The following is a 19,557-nucleotide window of genomic DNA, read 5'->3' as shown; positions in this document are numbered from 1 at the left end:
CTATCATTTTATTAAAATAGTTGGTATGAACCTTTATCTGTTGATAAAGCATGGTTATAAAGCACAGTGTTATAAATGTACCTACCTATTTAGGTATCAATCTTTAAATTATGAAATTAAATTATTTGTTGCACTACCAATCAAACGTGTGATGTTTTTGAAAGAAGTATCATCAAGGCTGCATTTATTAATCAAAAATACAGCAAAAAAGAACATTTGGAGAAATATTATTACAATTTAAAATAACTGTCTTCTGTTTTAATGTATTTTCAAATGTAATTTATTCTTGTGAAAGGCAAAGCTGAATTTTCAACAGCCATCCCTCCAGTCTTTAATGTCAGAGGCTTCAGAAAGTCTAATATGATGATTTGGTGCTCAAGAAACACTTTTTATTATTATCAATGTTCAAAACAGCTGTAAAATATTTTTGTGGAAACCATGATGTATTTTTTTCAAGATTCTTTGATGACAGGAATGTTTGAAATAACAGCATTTATTTGAAATAGAAAACTTTTGTAACAATGTAAAAGTCTTCACTGTAACTGTATCAATTGAATGAATCCTTGCTGAACAATTCATTTGGAAAAAAAAAAAAACTTACTGACACCAAACTTTTCAATGGTAGTGTATATTTGTATATTTAAGTTCTGGAGTAATATTTAAAAACTGTCTGAAATGTGATTCTCACTTTGCTGAAGTCAACAGCACTGTTCTCACGACTGCCATCCCCACGTCCCTCTGTAGTGGTGGGCTGAGCCTGAGGAGACACCATCTGTCCTGGAAGCAGTGCAGCAAACACACAAAACAGAGGAAATATATCACAGACTATCATATAAAAACAGGTTTGATTGTTTAGAATAAAGACAGTAATGTTAAGGTCATAGAGAGATTAAGACCTACACTGTTAGACCTTACCAGGTTTTTTTACAGTAAAATACTGGCAACACTGTTGCCAGTTATTTACTGTAGAAATGCACTAAAACTCGAGTTAACTAAAAAAATACAACTTATTAGTTTTAGTGCATTTTTACAGTAAATAACTGGCAACAGTGTTGCCAGTTATTTACTGTAAAAATTGACTAAAACTCGAGTTAACTAACTTCACTTGCAGAATCCAACTTAAAGGAATCAACTAAATAATGCATTATATAATGTGAGCAAGATATTAATATAATTGTATAATGCATTAATAATGTGAGCAAGGTATTATTGTGAACTTATTTAATTAGAAACAACAAAAATTTACTTTTGTAAATAAAGATATTTCCACCGGATTCTGCGACTAACACAGACCGTGCCTTTTAAATAAAGCAACATGCAGCATATCATCAATGTTTGTAGATCTTCTCCTGGACTGAAGCTCAGGCTCTACTCTTCAGCACAACGGTGACCCAAAAAACAAGATTTTACAGTAAACTACTGGCAACAGTGTTGCCAGTATAAACCTGTTTTATAACTTACAGTTTATTACTGGTAGAATACATTTTGTGGGAGTGTCTTTTTATCTTACACTGTTAACTACTGTTTCTACCCCACAGGAAAATCCACACTACAAAGAGTAAAAGTAACATTGATGCAGTGTTGCAGTGAGATAATTAAGGGAATATGTAAGTGATTGTTGAGCATGAACACCTGCTGTTAACAAGCAGAATCACTGAAGGAAAGAGGAACAACAAGAACAGAAAATAGAGAAACACAAGAACTACAACTGACTTCAGCCATTACACATTATTACACTTATTATTAACCAGTATGGCTTTATTTCTGTCATACATCTATAGAAGATGTTGAGATGTTTAATTGAAAATGTTTGGTTTGAAGTTACCATTATAGAGATCAGTGTTTGCTTTAGTTGGTATGCTGATGCTGTAACATGAGATTTTCTTTTGACGCTGTGAGCTGTTTTTTTTGCAAGTCACACTTGTGCAGACACACAGTTTAGTAAGGATTTATACTGTCTGTTCATTTACAAAATAATTAATTCTTACTAGGGCTGGGCGATATATCGCATGATATTGTTATGCGCATTTAATCAGTAAAGCCGGTTCCTTGATTAGTAGTAAATCACCTTCACCTGCTTTCAAATGGACGATATGAGTGTTAAATTAACCCTCAAGAGTGTTAAAGTTAATGAGATAATTAAGTGATTAATTTAGTGATGATTGAGCATTATTGAAGACACCTGATGATCACAAGCAGAATCGCTGAAGGACAAAATCACAAATTGTAAGACACCGTTATGGAGATCAGTGTTTGCTTTAGTTGGGCTCTTGACACTTTTACTTTCACTTTAAATTTTGTTTGTTTGCTGCTATTGATTTAAAGCAGTCAATTAAGACATCTGTGATCTGATAACATTGATTATGTTATGACATAATCATGCTTGATCTAAAAAATGAATTCAATTCAGGTGATTTGCTTTAATTTGTTAGCAACAGTTTTGTGGTTGTATTGCATATCTGTATTTTTCTTCTAACTTAAATTTTTTTATATATATTCTGATCAAATCACTCTCATCTTCATTTAGGAACACAGATATCAATAATCAGCCTGTGTATCTCAATTGTGGTGACAAAATTAATCCTTGTTGCCACCAATCATAACTCATGAATGGCTCCCATCATGCATTGCGGTTTGAATAAATTACGATCTGAATTGTCTATGTAATTTACTTTTCCTACTTGAATATTCTACTCGTCACCGTTGTTGAGAAGCATTGACTGAATCTTGAGGTCAGCCCTAATTCTTACACATTCAGAGCTTTATCCTCAACCAAAAGTGTTACATTACCACCACCGTGAAACCACAGTAATTAATTATGACTAATTTTTTTTAACATATACATAAACCTAAACAGCAACACAGTGTTGTTGAAACACCAATATATCAAAATTTAGCACATTAATCTCAATAATGGTGGCAATTTTTTTTATTCATGCAGCAGTGCATGCTGGGAGTTTTATAAAATCCTGGAACCCAGCATGCACTGCTGCATGAAACTTTTGAATGTTACCGTTGTTGAGATGAATATTATAATTGTTGATGTCTGTGTGTGTCTGACTTAAGCAGGATATTATTTAAATGTTTTATATAATTACAATATTATTCAGAAGACATGATTAACCAACATATTGATTTCATGCTGTAGATTCACAGATTTGTTTTATAATATTAACTTAACATAAGTTTCATATTAAATACCCATATAGTCACATTGTATAAACAGGAAAGATATGAAAATCAGACATATCGAGAATGATTATGATATTATCGCAAAAGCCAATAACACCAGATCAACTTCCTCTTGACTTTTTCTAGCTATAACAAATGTGTTTTAAAACTCACTGTTACAGCAGTCAGAGAAAGATAAATGTAACAGGTCCAGGGATAAGAGGCCTACTAAAGCAAATACTGATCTCCATTATGGTGACAAAAAACTTTATTATTAATTAAATCTCTGTTAATTCTCAACAAGAACTTTTATACATTGAAATAAATAATGTTAAACTGGTTTGTAAACTGTTTTCACACTCTGTGTTGCTGGAAGTCAGTTGTAGATCTTGTGTTTCTCTTTTTCAGTTCTTGTTTCTCTGTCGTTCAGTGATTCTGCTTATCAGGTGTTCATCAGTGTCTCAATTCACTCACTTCTTTTCATTCAAGTGGACTATATTAGTGAACTAATGTAGGGAATAGTGAATGAGGGTATAGGGTGTGATTAGGAACACAGTCTCTGAGTGTTGACTTTAAGAGCTGTTAATTCACAGTATATTCCTGTAGGCTAGATTTGTTTTCTACGGTATATTACTGTTTTAATGGAAAATGGTATGATAGTGTCAGAATTTGGCCTGTTGCCAGTATTTTACTGTAAAAAACCTGGTAAGGTCTAACAGTGTATGCACACTTACCTGGTTAAAAATATTTGTAAGAAACAGATTAAGGAAGTCAGTTACAAACTTCCTAGCATTTTCTAAATCTAAATCAAATTTAAAACCTGAATCTAGAAGCATCGAAGAAACAATTAGAAGAGGTTAGATATCTAATAGTCACCTACAAATTGCAGTACTCTAAAAACTACTTCATATGTGGTTAAAGGCAAATTTAAGTGGTTAAATTCTACGCTAACACTAAGTGTATTGTTGATAAGAGAATAGATATGGAATACCTAAGGGTGTGTTCGCACTTGACAGGTTTGGTTCGATTCGATTAAAATGCTGGTGTTGCTCTGTAAGTGTTGAATAAGTTTGAACACTCCCATTCGAACTTTGGTGCGTACCAAACAAGTGGACCAAACAAGTTAGCTCTCAAACAAACTCTGGTGTAGTTTGAATGAAATATGAGATTAACACGGAACAAAGACTTCTAAACAAACCCAAAACAGGATGTGATGTCACAAGACGTAACCCTAAAAAGGACGGAATGCTCAAGGATACCTGGTTTTCCTCATCATTGGAGATATGTTGCCCATAACAGGTTGGTACAGGTGTTGGAACTGCCATCTCCTTGTAGCAGATCTTCATTTGTATATGTAACAGAGGAATTCCTTCTGCTGTTTTGATTAATTTACACATTTTAAAAGCTCTTTGTGACTTCTCAGCAGGTAAAATTAAAAAAGAAATTGTACGCACTAACAACGAGCGCTTTAACTCAGCACACGGCATTGTTAGGCCCAGCAAACACATTATAAAAATGAATGTTATTCACTTTTGAATGCAAAGTGAACCAGGACTACTGTAAATGTAGCCTGCCTCCTTTTTTGTGGGGTTAGGACCAAAAGAACCAAGAGAATTGAACTACAAGTATGAACACACCCTTAATAACTCTGTACTCTATCAACTATTGCTATTTACCATGATACATTTGCATATCCACCACATTGGAAAGGCCAAGATCCACCCATAAACATGCAAATGAACTGACATGGGAATGGGATCACCTGATTTCGATATCTATGCATTAAGGTGTGGTCACATTTACTTTTTTCCACAATATCTGCAAGCCAAATCCAGTTATTTCAATAGGAATCCACATGATCAGAAATTTTACATGAGGCAAAAGGGCAGGAGGGTGATTGTCCATGCGGATTTCGCTTTGGGTTCAAGTTGGGCAAACAAATTCACTGCGTGGAAAGCTTCTTGGTTTGAATGTGATTTCTGTGCGAGTGGTGCTTTATACATCACCACACTATTGACAATGGACTGTTTCTGGTGGCGAAATATTGCTGAAATTTCACGAATGTGACTGCACCTTGAGAGTACAAGCATATCTATGATCAAATTGCCTGATAGTGGCTCTTCCTCAGGGTCGATGGTGGGGATGGCATGGTAGCCGGAAGGCAGGCTTAATCGTTTGTTGAAGGGGATGAAGGATTTTTTGGGTCGAATAAGGAGGTTGTCTGGGGCAGGGGAGGTAGAAGAGCATGTGTGGGATTTCTGGGGCGCTGACACACACTTGGGATCCCTAATGGACCAGGCTTTACATAAGAGCACCTGTCTGTTTCTCACACTTCGACTGAACCTAGACCAGAGAGAGGAGCGGGGACTAGGGAGCGAATTGGTCATGAAGATAACTGGGAAACACAGACAGACACACCATTAAAAAAGAATGATAAGACACGCATGGCAAATGTAGAACAATGCATCTGCTGGAGCGTGTGGAGCAGTACCATTCTTATCCATGGAGTGTGGCTCGGACTGCTTTCTGCCGATATCTGCGAAAGAGCGTACGATGGGAATCCGGTTAGCCAGTTTCTTCTGGTTCTGATGGTGGTGCTGTTTAAGGAGAGCATTTCGGACCTTCTTCCTCACCTCCTCTCCCAATAAGCCTGACGTCTCGTGCTGGTCCAAAACCATATCTTGAAAAAAAAAAAGAAAATAAAGAAAGCCATTTCTATAGAGTTTACATGACTATTCAAAAGTTTGTGGTTAGTATGATTTTTTATTTTTTTATTTACACTATAGCAAGGAGATGTGTGTGAGTCCCAAGCCATGTAATGGGGAGGGTTAGGGAAAGATCTAAAAGTGAAGTGCATGCTCATTCAGATGGCATGTTTCTAAGTTCACCCTATTAGGAACACTTAAGTGATAAGTCTTGCTGTTTCATTGGGCTCCAAATATGAAGTGACACACAGGCCAAATTCCAACTGTCATCCATATGGGAAAGACCTGAGAATACAGTAATGATGTGTGAAAAAAGGTTTTTGATGACCAGAACAAATCATGAAATGACTATAAGATACAGTAATAGTTTAATTGTTTGAATACTCATCTCCACTATCTGGGCAATAATTAAGAAGTTTATATGAACTGGAGATTGTAACAATCTACCTGTAAGAAGATGGGTGTCTACATTGGCCCCACACACACTGAGGAGGATGTTTGAGTCGAAGTTGGAGAATTGCAGATGCTAGTTGGGCCTTGGGGTCAGAAAGTCTCCAAAACTATGACCAGACCTCACCAATATGTTCACAACTTGTTTGGGAATGTTGCAATAAAAAAAAAATCCTTTGGTGACATCAGACAGCAATTGCAGTCAATTGCAGACAGCAAAATACAGTTTGCCAGGCATTACTGGAACTTTCAGTGAGACTGGGTTTTACGGTCAGATGAGACCAAAATAAAGCCTTTTTGGAGAACACCAAAGGTGGGTTTGGCATTGACAGTAACATATACATGTAGAAAAGCACCTCATCCCCACTGGGAAGTATGGTGGTGGATCTTTAATGTTTTAAACTGGGCCGTGATTTGATCTTCCAGCATGACAATGGTCAAAAACACAACCCAAAATAAACAACAGAATAGCTCATTGACCACAGAATGAAGGTTTTGCCATAGACACAGCAGTCCCCTGGCCCATAAAAAAACATGTTGAGCTAAAGAAAAAAGTCCAGAAGCATGGATCTTTGAATCAAGGATATGGAGATTCAGAGGTCTCAGGAGGAATGGTCTCTTTTGCCACATGTTCATCAACCTTATCTTGACAAAGGGAGGTCGCACAAATTATGAAATGAAGGGGTGCCATTAGCATATTAGCTGTAAGACATGTACAGATCTCGAAAATCCACCCTAAAAAGTATAAACAAGCAACTGTAGCACAATATTTTCAATGTACTATCATTTGGGATGCATTAATCTAATATTGAATATTATTTAGGATGTGCAGTATGTTAAGTGTGATTTTGAATGGCCCTGTATTACAAACTAAAATCAGTAAACAGCTAATCTTAATAATAAAAATGCTGATTGCTTTAGATCCGTGGGGAAGGCGTTTAGAAGATCAGGTTTGGGCAATGTTTTCAGACTCTGTACCTGCAATCTCCTCCAGTGAGTTGGCCCTCATGTCCAGCATGACGATGCCATTTAGGATGCAGCTCCGAAGCTCAAACAGGCTATGAAGGGAAAGAGTAGCCACGTATGGCTTACTCCACCTCTCCCCTCCATCCTCCACATCCTCCTCAAACTTCAGCCATCTACAAACAAATAAGGGAAATGAGAAAAAAAGAATAGGAAGAGTGGGAGAAAAAAAGAGAGAATGAGTATGACAATTAAATTAGTTTTCTCATTTAGCTGCAGTACCACAAACTGGTGGTATTGCATTAGCTGTAATGGATACAGGCCTAATCCATTCCTAATCTCTTACTCCAAACCACAAATATTGCTCTTAAGTAGGTTTGCTCTTGATTTAAAACATTTTTAATCGCACTCCACTGTTTGTTTCTGGCCCTCAAATGGATCCATGAAACCCTCTGTGACCCATACTTTGGATTTCTGAAATTAGATGCAAATCTGATAGCAAGACAACAGAAATTCAAATCACAACCGAGGTCTGCAGAGGAGCATCTCTGAACCTTGAAGCAGATGGGCTACAAATGCAGATGATCCCTCCTTCATCTAAGAACAAGAAACTGAGACTACAATTTGCACAGGCTCACCAAAATTAGACAATAGAAGATTGGAAAAACATTGCCTAGTCTGCTGAGTCTCGATTTCTGCTGCGATATTAAGATGGTAGGGTCAGGATTTGGTGTAAACAACATGAAAGCATGCATCAACGGCTCAGGTTGCTGGTGGTGTAATGGTGAGAGGGATATTTTCTTGCCACACTTTGGACTCCTTAGCACCAATTGAGCATCGCCACAGCCTACCTGAGAATTGCTGCTGACCATGTTCATTCCTTTATGACCACAGTGTACCCATTTTCTGATGGCTACATCCAACTGGATAATGTTTCAAGTAACAACGCCTCTCAAACTGGTTTCTTGGTCATGACAATTAGTTCAATATACCTCCACACCACAGTCACCAGATCTCAGTCCAATTGAGCACTGTTGGGATGTGTTGGAATGGGAGATTTCCCTCATGGATTTCCAGCTGACAAATCTGCAGCAACTATATGTTGCTATCATATCAATATGGACCAAAATCTCCTTGTTGAATTTGCGTGGATTCGTACCTAGCCGTCTCTTTCCATTCCGCATCCTCCCCCTCTTTCAGGCAGATCTCGTCCAGCTCGGTGAAAAGAGCATGAGGAATGTGTTCCTCATCGTCCTCCATTCCCAGCAGAAACTGTACACGCTGTGATGGTGTGTCCGCTAGAGAGAAACATGTTTTTATATCTTATTTCTGTCTTTTTTGACATAATCAAATTTCCTTTTTCCTTCAAGAGTATCAGTCTTACTATATGAAGGTGATTCTCTGCCATCTTCGGTTCCAGAGTCTCTTTCCCGTGACCTCTTCCTGTGACGGTGTCCATGGTGACGATGTCGTCTGTGTGATCTCCGACCCAAAGGTACATGCACCCCAATGTAGAGGGTACGGTGGCCTGCCAGGGACAAAGAGAAGAATGCAGTTACCACAAAACAACCTTAACAAAATAGCTACTATAAAAAAAAATCAAAGGAATCATTCACCTAAATTGAAAAATAAACTGGTCAACCCACTGGACTCCCCAGCTTCACAGCCTAGTTAATGATATGATAAAGGCCTCCCACACAATGACGTGATTGGTAACAGGGTAGTTTGTGACGTTAAGAAACACAGGCGATATAGGAAATGAACCAGAGAAAATTTCCATGTCAAAGAGATTGGAGCCCCAGAGCGCACCTCCCTCTTACGTAATCACCTTGGACCAATGGTAGTTTGAAGATCTTTACCAACTTTTCCAGAAAGATTGCTTCGGCAAGCTGTTTTGAACTCCTGAAACGAACTTCATTTTGGCCTGATTTTGTTCGAAATGATGTTACACCAGTTCATCCTTCGATTTTGCTCTGAATGAGGGCTAAATTCCTTCTATCTTTGGAGACGACGAACAGAGCATTTCGATAAGCTGTAAATATCGTTAATAAAAATAAAGTGCTTTATTTTCTTAAAACACATGGCGGTCATGGTTTAGCAGTACCTTTGTTTTTGTTTTGAAGTAACGTTACTCGTCTGCAGTATTTTTGTTCTTGAGTTTCATCAATGGTTATTTAGCTGCTGTGTTTTCTGATGCTTTTCTAAACGTGTAATATTATCAATACAGATTTTTAGTCGTAAGATTAGACCGTAGTCATTTATCTTGTCAGTGTGCTTGTTTTAACAAGAGAAATAATCCACTTTCACTTACAACACAATACAGTTACATACATAGCAGCTACCATTGCAATACATCCATATGAAGACGTTGTTCTGCAGGTTCGTCGTCTTCTTTTTCAACTCGCTCGCTCTGGCTCGAACATGTAAGGCTTGTTGGACAAGTCTTCCGTTGTTGAAATATTGTTAACATGTGAAATAAAAAATGTTCTGTGACACTATATAATCGTACATCTCTAATCAAACTACAAAAATGGCCGAATGGGGTGGATTTGAACCGAGTGTGAACTAAGCGGCCGAGAGAGCCTTTTTATTTAAAGGGGCCGCTTTGAAACGGGTCGCTCACAGACGCACATCAGAAAAGGGGTAGAAAAGGGGCCTGTGGAGCTATAATAATGAGGAATTCAGACCCAAGCATTGTAGTTTCGCTTTATATAGACCACAAATGTATGATTTATATGTTAAAAGGAATGATTTAAAAGCATTAAAAGCGGGAGATTCAAGCATGTCTTTGCGTCATTACGTCACATCTGCACACATAAAGAAGGAGTATCGGCTAGTATAGGCTATATTGTGTGTGAGGATGTTGGAGGTGGAGATTTACAGCCTTTTCTCACAGCACTTGATATAATTAAATAGGGGTGTCGGAATTAATCGTTTCTACGATGCATCGTGGAATCGGTTCAGTAATAGACCATAACCGATAACCATTTGTTGGGTATGTTCTTTGTCGCGGTAGCATACAATGGCAGAGGAAGGCGAGACGCGAGTGCAAGTACTTTAAAAATGCTCAAACTACTTTAAAAGCCTACATCTGCATACATTTCGGCTCTTATGAACAACCTGGTAAGCATGACCTGGAAAGACTGTGCGTGCTCATGTCACACACAAATAGAATATGCAGGAGGTAATACCACTAACTTGATAAACCACGTCCACCCCGCCTGGCAGACTCTGGCCGCTTTAAAGTAAGTTGATGAACTCACGTCACCCGAATCCGCAGCCAAATTAAAATCATCCTCCTGCCCCAATAATTTTCTCTGATTTAAGTATCTGCACTCGATGGTCAAATTACAATTATTGTGTGTTGTTACGCGTAACTATAAATGATGATCGTCACCCTTAACGGTGGACTAGGCGACAGTTGATGTGCGCATCTCTAATGGTAACATTATACACTGATGAATGAGCACTGCTTTTAAATGAACATTTCTTTAAAACAAAATTGATTTGACAGAATTTCCTTTTCTTAATGGCATAAACAGGCTTTACTCTCTCACTCACTGCGACTTCCCAAACAGGCGAACGCACACACACATGCGCGCACACACACACACACATCACTTTTGAAGTAAAATCTTTAATTGAAGACGCAGTGCATTGTAATGAATTGTGATATCGAATTGAACTGAATCGATGACATGATAATTGTAAACGAACCGAACCGTGAGACCAGTGTAGATTCACGTCCCTTTAATTAAACTTATCAATTTGATGGCGGATCCAAAAAGGTTCAAACGACAATCAGCCATCACCCATTGTAAAATGCAAAAGGCTTGACGTGAAATGATAACCGATCGTTTGATTTAATCAGCGCAATTTACTGCAATGCTTTTTTCCCTTAGTTGGTCAGAACAAAAGTGGATGTTACGCAGGCTTGTTCAGATGACATTTTCCGGTGAAAATTATTATGTTGGTTATACTTCCAAAAAGTAAAATCTGCCATTCCGAATGACAGCATCTACACCGGCGCGGTGACTGACAGCCGCACATTGTCCTCAAAACATTGGATTCATGTCCGCTGTGTCGTGCCAAGGCATAACCCACGTAAACTTGATAATTCTGCGAATAACTGCAATTGCAGATTTCTAACAGAGATGGCGACAAAGAGGAAACACTGCGGACGGCAGCTTTAAGATGAACAGTTCATTTATTTGTTCATCTTAGAAGTGTTAAACAGATGTAGAAGACTGTTGTGTAAGATTCAATCTCTGTAGTCATATAATCAGATTCAGTGTTTCTGTACTTTGTGTTTCTGTTCTTGTTTACGGTCTCAGATTAAACTATAGCATTAAATCCCTCTCTCTCCCCCTGCAGCCCTGTCCCTCCAGCTCAATGTGTCTCTCTCAACAGAGATGAAGCCTGACAGTGTTTGTCTGTGGGGAGAGAGCACATGTGTATGTGTGTGATTCCAGCCCTGGGCACTTACACAGAGAAGCTGGAGCCACAAATCAGACCTTTACGTCACGACTTAAGTGTGTGAAGCAGACAGATGGAGACCAAAAGCAGATCTGCATATAGAAACGGCTGATGGCCCATGCGGACTGTGTCTTCTGAATCACCTCATCAGTTTTTAATATAACCTGCGTCTCACTCTTCAGAGATACACACTCTAATTGAGCTTTAGTTTCATCTGGAGTTTAGCATCTAAATAATTGAAAAAGACCTCCAGGGCCAACACAAACACACGCATGTGTGCTTTTATCTCATTACCTTCACTGATATCTTCCCCCTGCAGTCTTGAGGTATGTACAGTATGTGGCCATGTGCTAGTTCATACAAAGTTCATACAAAGAGAATCACTTTCTCTTAAATCAGTGAAACATCCTCTGAACAACATCTTAACACTACAACACAGAGCAGTTAAAAAGACCTTAATAGGATTTTTGGGCATTAAATCAATAGGTCATTTATTTATTTTACAGATTTGAACACAAATACAGATTTTTAAGAACGTTGGGTATTAAACAACATTGGAGCCCATCGGCTTTACTCTATGGACCAAAAAAGACATTCTTCAAAACATCTTCCTTTGTGTTCCACAAAAGAAAGAAAGATGTTAACACTTTCTTTGATGATCCCTTTTGAACTATAGACCATTTCACAAGATGTAAACAACACATGGTCCAGAATCACTTCCTGTTTCAGTTTTTTAACACTACATAAAAGCTGGGATAAAATACAACCAACAGAACATTTAAAACTGAATCAAAAAGTTAAACAAATACATGTGAAATAAAGAAAACAGTTACAAACTGAAACAGGAAGTGTTTCTGGACCAGTGTTGTTTACATCTTGTGAAATGGTCTATAAGTAACTTTGCAACTAGATGTCAACTAACTCTCATTATAGTATTAGCACACTATAAAAGCACACTATGCTTAAAGGCACACTATGTAGAAATTGTGTTTTTGTCAAACAGCGACCCTTATAGTTGCTGTGGAATACTTGCACTGTTGTATATAGCTAGCTAGACATTTGGAAATTATTGGACTGGTCTAATTATCAACAATGGATGAATGAACAGCAATGTAAAAAAAAAAATGACATACTATTACAAGCAAGCGCAACAACATAGACGTACTAGTCCATCAACAAGATTGTCTTGCATCGCGGTCAGCATCGCTGTTACATCCAGTGCTGTTTTTTAGCTTGCGCCAACTAGTGAAAGCGTGACCGAGTGGACTCTTGTCCGGTTCCTCACGTGGTCAGATTATCTTTTCCTTTTCCTAGTCTCTTTCGACTGCGTTTTCTTTGCTTTTTCCATCGTCAAGTATCATGTCTGAAATGCGTGCAAGTGCCTTTGTGCTTCATATGTTGTTGGTGTGTGTGCCGTAAAACCATGTCATGATTGTTGCAAGATTTGTCGGGGGCGCTCCTCTCAAACTTACAGCGTCCCCCTCCAAGCTTTACTACCAGGATGACTCGTCCTATTATGAGTTTGTTTACCGCCGAAATGACTTTGAAGTTGTTATATTAACGTACAATAGGCTCTATGCACAACTTACTGTCACATTCTGTAAAACAGGTCGCATCGCTTCCGGTTCGGCTTCATGAAATTTTTTTGCGAATTTTTTGCAAGATAACTTAAAAGGAGCGAGCAAAGATTAGCATAACCAATGTCCCTCACATGTGCAGATTGATATTTAAACGTTTTATATTTTTTCTTCTTCACAGTAACGTTTAGATATTTAAATAGAATAAAACGGCAATAACAAAGTGAACTATGTAGGTTAGCTGATTACCTTAAAAATCCATAGATATCGTAGTCAGTATCGTAGTCTTACGGCCATTGAGACTTTTATCTGACAAGCGGATGCGATGAGACCCGTTTTCCGGTTTGGTCACGTGACGCTCGGCATAAAGCCTATTCTTGCATAGTGCTCCTTTAATATCTCTTTATTATGATGATCCTCCAGCAGACATTCTACTGACTATAAGGCCACGTTTACACAAAGCCGGGCATTTATTTTCCCCCTCTCCGTTTTCAATAATAACATTGTGAACACACCAGCATAAATACGCCGTCGAGCGCCATCATATCTATGCCAAACCTATGGACGGCAGATAAATGGATAAAATGGATAAAGCCATGCAAGCCAATCAGAATCCTCACAATCGACAAGAGAGAACCTAAAACGCCGTTTCTCCCATTTGACACGACAACACATAACCGGCGTTTTCAGAAATCTCCACTTTTTTTAGAAATAATCGTTTTCTGTGATAAAAACTGGGTTTTTGTGTAAATGAGAGGCCAAATATCTGCGTTTTCCCTTCATGTAAACAGGGCCTAAGTAACTTTGAAACTACAGTACATATCAGTTAGTAGACATGTAGGTGTAACGTTACTTATAGTCAACAGAATGTGTTAAAAACACATCAAAATAAAGTCAAACCAGAAAGACTTACAAGTTTGGAAGCACATTATGAGGGTTTTTGGTCCCTTTAACACATTTTAACCCACTAAAATCCAAAAACCTCAGGTTCTCTAATGGGTCTTAGAGACCCCAAGGCTATTTGAAGAACTAATCTACTTTAAAAAAAAATATATATAGTCTTTATATAGTTTCTATATAAGTTTCGGGGGAAAACTGACTGCAAACAGAAACAATGTTACTAGCATGGATACCAGTCTCCTGGCACATGCATCATTAATGGTAAAACAGATGGGCAAAGCTTTAATACTGTCTAATAGGTTTTGAATAGGTCAGAGGAATAAAATAATTTGAAAAGAAGAATAATTAATTAATTGATAGAAATTACAAAAACTGACCTTTAAAAGGAAACAAATTTGTTGGTAACATTATAATTAAACATAAAAATCTAAATTTTACACAGACACATACTATTCACACACCCTTTCTCTGAAATTACGGGGACTTCACAAGGGTTAAGTAAGGATGAGGATGAAACAATCTTCAAGCACAGACACTCTTTGGCTCTGAGTGCGTGTGTGTGCGTGTGTGTGTGTGTGTGTGTGTGGGGGGTGTGTGTGTGAGATGGAGCTGGAATGAAATGTTTCTCTAAATGGAATATTTCCTCAGGACTGAGAGCAGCTAATGTCAAACACTGGATTCATTTCCTCTCTTCTTCTCTGTTCTCTGAAAATGAGGGCAGCATTCCGCAATGGGTTTTTGAGCTTGGATGTTAGTATATAAATTTAATGCCTGCTAAATGTCTAAATGTTTAAAGTGACTTTGGTGCACAACCAGTGCTGTGTAGACAATTTACAAATAAATTGTAGTTGGTTACTGATTCCATAGTATATGACAAAAATTTTGTTTAGTAATGTAATCCATTACATTACACGTTTAAGGTAATATAATCAGACTACCATATTGAAATAAAAATACAAAGAGAAAGAAATATATAAATTTGTTTAATGAAAAGCTATTAAGTAATTAAATCATCAAGTAATTAAAAATGTTAAATAAAAATAAATAAAAATAAAACACTTAAAATTTTGGTGACCTGCATTTTATGTTACCATTAAATGACATCAGAGAACCGTAAAGAGAGGTTCAGCTGACAAAAAGGTGGGGAATTCCTGTATTGCATGTAAATGAAATGATGTGAATTTGTACATTTTAATGTGTTTGAAAGACAAACGCCTAAACATGTTTAAATGACTCACTGAGTGATAATTCAAACAATCAATAATGTGTTCGTCAGGAGTCGATATGTAATGTAGAAATCAAATGCTGTGGGAATGGGTCTCGGTTTTCAAAGATTGGCACATGACAACTGGCTGGTCTGTCTGTGCAATTCCACAAACCTTCTGAATGTAGAGCATAAGCAGTAGTCTTTTTTTAGAAAGTAAAATTTAAAAGATAAAAAATAAGTAGTACAGGTACTATAAGGAGAATCAATGAATTATGAATAATTGTGAGAATAACATGTTATCAATAAAAAATTAATTGTAATCTTATTGCGAATATTTTAAAATGAAATATAAATACTAGTACTTAATTTTTTGGAATCTGGTTACGCAATCCAAATTACATGTAATCAGTTACACAGCATTGTGCACAAAACATGCTCTTCTTGAGCTATTAATGTGGAGAATCAACTTTATGCTGCTTTGATAAATAATACTAGAGTAATACTGGGGAATTTACCCATTTTTTTCACCAGAGGCGTTTAGACCATCGGTTCCCAACAGGGGGGTTGTGGCCCACAAGGGGGCCTCAGCGAGCTTTGTGGGGGGTCGTGTCATATTTTGAAGGTTTGAGCAATGAGCATTAAATAAAAGTCCTTAACTTTTTTTCTGTTCAAAATTTACAGAATGTATATAATGAGCGAGTTCATCATAAATCCATTTTCAAATCAATTTTTGTCTTATCCTGAACTACTATGGTTCACCTATAATCAGTGTTTACATTGGAACTATTTTACACTGGTTCGGATCGCTGCCACTGCGGAGTAGCCCAGTATGTGACTCGTCATAGATGTACACGACACAGAGAGAAGTAGTTCTGGCTACACTGTTTTTTCTGAAAGACAAATTATTCTGTTAATAAATGCAAGTATATTATCACTCGCTATGGTGCCAAAAGCCTAAAAAATAAAGCCTCATAAATAACAAGCAAGTATTAAGGCCCCAGACAACAGTAATTTAGTAATAGCCTATATTCTTTCTTTTTTTTTTACCTACTGTACACACCAGTGTGAATATTTTTGTTTTTGCATTTCAAATGAGGCCAATGTATAGGCTTCTCCTAGGCTTAAGGGCCTACTGATGTTTTTGTTTTTGTATTTTCAATATTATAGGCTTAGGTTATTATTTGTGCATAAACATACCATTTGTTTGAAAAAAAAAAACATATTTTGTCATCCTTGCTGCAAGCTTACAAGACCAATAAGATCATAAATATGAAGGGGGGATATTTTCTTGGGACAAAAAAAAAGGTTGGGAACCACTGCTTTAAACGACACATACATAATTTAATTTTACCTGGCTGTGAGTGAAAGGTTCTGAATATAGTTTCAAAGAATATATAGTATTCTGATTTTATATATTGTGCTGATTTAACAAACATAAATTAATGTTTTAAGCATCATTTAATTGTATTTTTTTATAATAATAATTCATCAGGTGGGTGTTTGACTTATAGGTTTGGAGTGTGTGTTAAAGCTTCAATTACCTTCCAGCTCCTCTTTCTCAAAATTCGTGTTGAGCATGGAGCGAGTTCCACCCCTGTCAAGCACAGCTTCCTCATCGTTTCGCTGCAAAACAAAACACAATGATTAAACACACAGTCACACATACAAATGCATGTTCTCCTATAGATGATCACTGACAAATAACTCAGTAGAAAAATGTATTATTATTTATTTAATCAAAAATACAGTAAAAAAAAAAAAAAAAAAACTAGAAATGACGATTTGCTGCTAAAGAAATATTTATTATTATTAATGTTGAAAATAGTTGAGCTTGTTTGGAAAAATATACAGTAATATATTTTGTTAGGATTATTTGATTAATAGAAAGTTCAAAAGAAGCGCATTTATTTGAAATAGAAATATTTCGTAAAACTTTAAATGTTTTACTGTACCCCTTTGGATCAATTCAAGCATCCTTACTGAACAAAATACTTCATTTCTTAAAGACCCCAACTATATATGTTAATGTTATTTTCAGATTCTTTGGTTAGTCATTGCAGCCATACTTGACTTGTTTTTAACCATGCAGGCACTTTTAATGGTAACACATTTCGATAGTCCACTTTAGACATTCTACTAACTATAAGTAACTTCAAAAGTCAACAACATGTCAACTAACTGTCATTATATTATTAGTAGATTATCAGCTTAATTATCTTCAAACACTTTATTTTGTTGGTCCCCCAACAGACATTCAACTGACTATAAGTAACTTGGCGACTACAAGTAAACTTATTCTTCTAACCCAAAGCCTAACACCTATCCAAATGACAGTCTACGATTATATACTAATACTCTAATGAGAGTTACTTGACATGTAGTTGAAAAGTTACTTATAATCAGTAGAACGTCTAAAGTGACTATTGAAATAAAGTGTAAGCCTTTTAAAAATGCACAAAGGTCACAAATTATTATTATTATTATTATTATTATTATTATTTAAATAATTGCTGGACACCCAAGCTCATTGAAGTGTTTTCATTCTCATTCTTCAATAATCTATTTTCCTTTTAAACAAGACCAGACAGAATCCTTTCCCCTAATTTTCATTGTTTTACTGGCGACACCGGTCCATTCATGTCTCCAGGGCAAAATATACACTTAATGATACATGTTTCATCATTTACTCCTAATAAATGCCACACTGAGGCCATAACAGACAGGCCCTCATTCCCTCTCACACCACCAATGGATGACATCCCAAAATAAACAGCTGTATGCCTGAGCCTAACCTTGGCAGACAGTTTCCATGACGACTAATGTGGCCTGCCGCTAGTTGTCCCCAGAACATAAATGACATTGTTTTGGTCCCCTGTGAAGCCAAAGTCTCACTAGCCTGTGGCTCAGAATCCAAATCATCCACAGTCCAGAATAGATGGAGGACTCACTCATTCTCTTTAGCAGGGTAAATAACCGCTCACACATAATCAGTTGCAAGTCTTTAGAGTAACATCTGGCTATGGCCCACAACAGAACCAAAGCAATTCATTTTAAAGGGACAGATGACTGCAAGATGATCCGCATGTACATGAGTGCAGAAAGAACGATGGCATTATGGATGGACGACATTAAGAGCCATAAGAAGAGAAAGACAAGATTGCTCACAGCACAAGAGACAAGGAGGAGACAACTCAGGCCGGATGAGACACGGACCACATGGGAGTCCATGTGAGAGAGCCATGGGGATCATGGGAGAGATCAGCATATGGTGCAAGTTTGGTTTGTTTAATGACAACAGTGGATACATGTGGAAACAAGGAATCATTAAAGTTTCATATTAAACCCTTCAACAGTTCCTGCCACATTTTTCAGCGCCGTTGGTTCCGGATGTATTTTTTCCATTCTTTTTTCCCGTAGTGATTTTCAAAAAGTCTTTGTTAAAGAGTTATAAGCCATGAACCAAGCCAATCAGCTATGAGGTGAATCGTAGCATTACAAACTTTGATTTGAAGCAACAAATTCACCGGTTTACACCGATTGGTGTAATTTTCTGGACAGCATCATGGGTAATGTAGTTTTTCTCCAGAAATTCTGCTGTTACATTCGGTTTAAAAAAAATAAACTGAAATAATTCGGGCTGACGGCTTCAACAGAAGCAAATAATAAGGATTACCAACTTCACAGGTCACAGTAGGTCTGCTTTTAAAAGTTTAAAGTTATCGATCAAAATAAATTTCTCTGAACAGAGTTTTTATTTCCAGAACCCGACTGTTGCCCGTCATGTCTGTCAGTACTCTTAATTTCTTAATTACATAAAAGTTGTACTGATTAACTCTAACTCAACTAGATTATTTATTACATCGAGTGGATGCCAGGACGTATACGGTTGCTTAGGTTTCCTTTCGTTTGCACCAAAATTTAAAGAAAAGTTAAGATGCTTAAAAGTTCAAGCACAGCATCAGTAAGCATGACGCTTGCCTAATAAAAGAAACAATCTCGGAGCATCACTGCAATGGTGAGTCATTTTCTGGAGCTGTGATGCGTGCGCGCACATGTATGTGTGTGTGGTCTGAGGTGGTGGCGGAGCACTCATGCCTGCAAGGAAACC

At 37.2% G+C, this 19,557-nt stretch overlaps 1 protein-coding gene across 5 annotated transcripts in view; it reads right to left on the bottom strand.

Moving 5' to 3' along the window:
- The window catches only part of slc4a10a (solute carrier family 4 member 10a), a 66,150-nt gene that overhangs the window by 20,023 nt on the left and 26,570 nt on the right, over positions 1-19,557 (bottom strand). For all 5 annotated transcript variants that reach the window (XM_039657556.2, XM_039657557.2, XM_039657560.2 and 2 more), the window contains 6 exons: positions 16,991-17,072; positions 8,674-8,817; positions 8,449-8,587; positions 7,305-7,465; positions 5,663-5,851; positions 689-777 (listed from right to left, as the gene is read on the bottom strand). In XM_039657556.2, coding sequence (XP_039513490.2) covers positions 689-777; positions 5,663-5,851; positions 7,305-7,465; positions 8,449-8,587; positions 8,674-8,817; positions 16,991-17,072 — 804 coding nt within the window. The remainder of the gene's footprint in view (positions 1-688; positions 778-5,662; positions 5,852-7,304; positions 7,466-8,448; positions 8,588-8,673; positions 8,818-16,990; positions 17,073-19,557) is intronic.

Source organism: Pimephales promelas, chromosome 21 (genome assembly GCF_988280905.1).
Source record: "Pimephales promelas chromosome 21, fPimPro1.hap1.1, whole genome shotgun sequence".
In the NCBI taxonomy this organism is placed as follows: domain Eukaryota; kingdom Metazoa; phylum Chordata; class Actinopteri; order Cypriniformes; family Leuciscidae; genus Pimephales; species Pimephales promelas.
The sequence above is the reverse complement of the archived record's forward strand: the minus strand, read 5'-3'. Positions and strand labels throughout refer to the sequence as shown.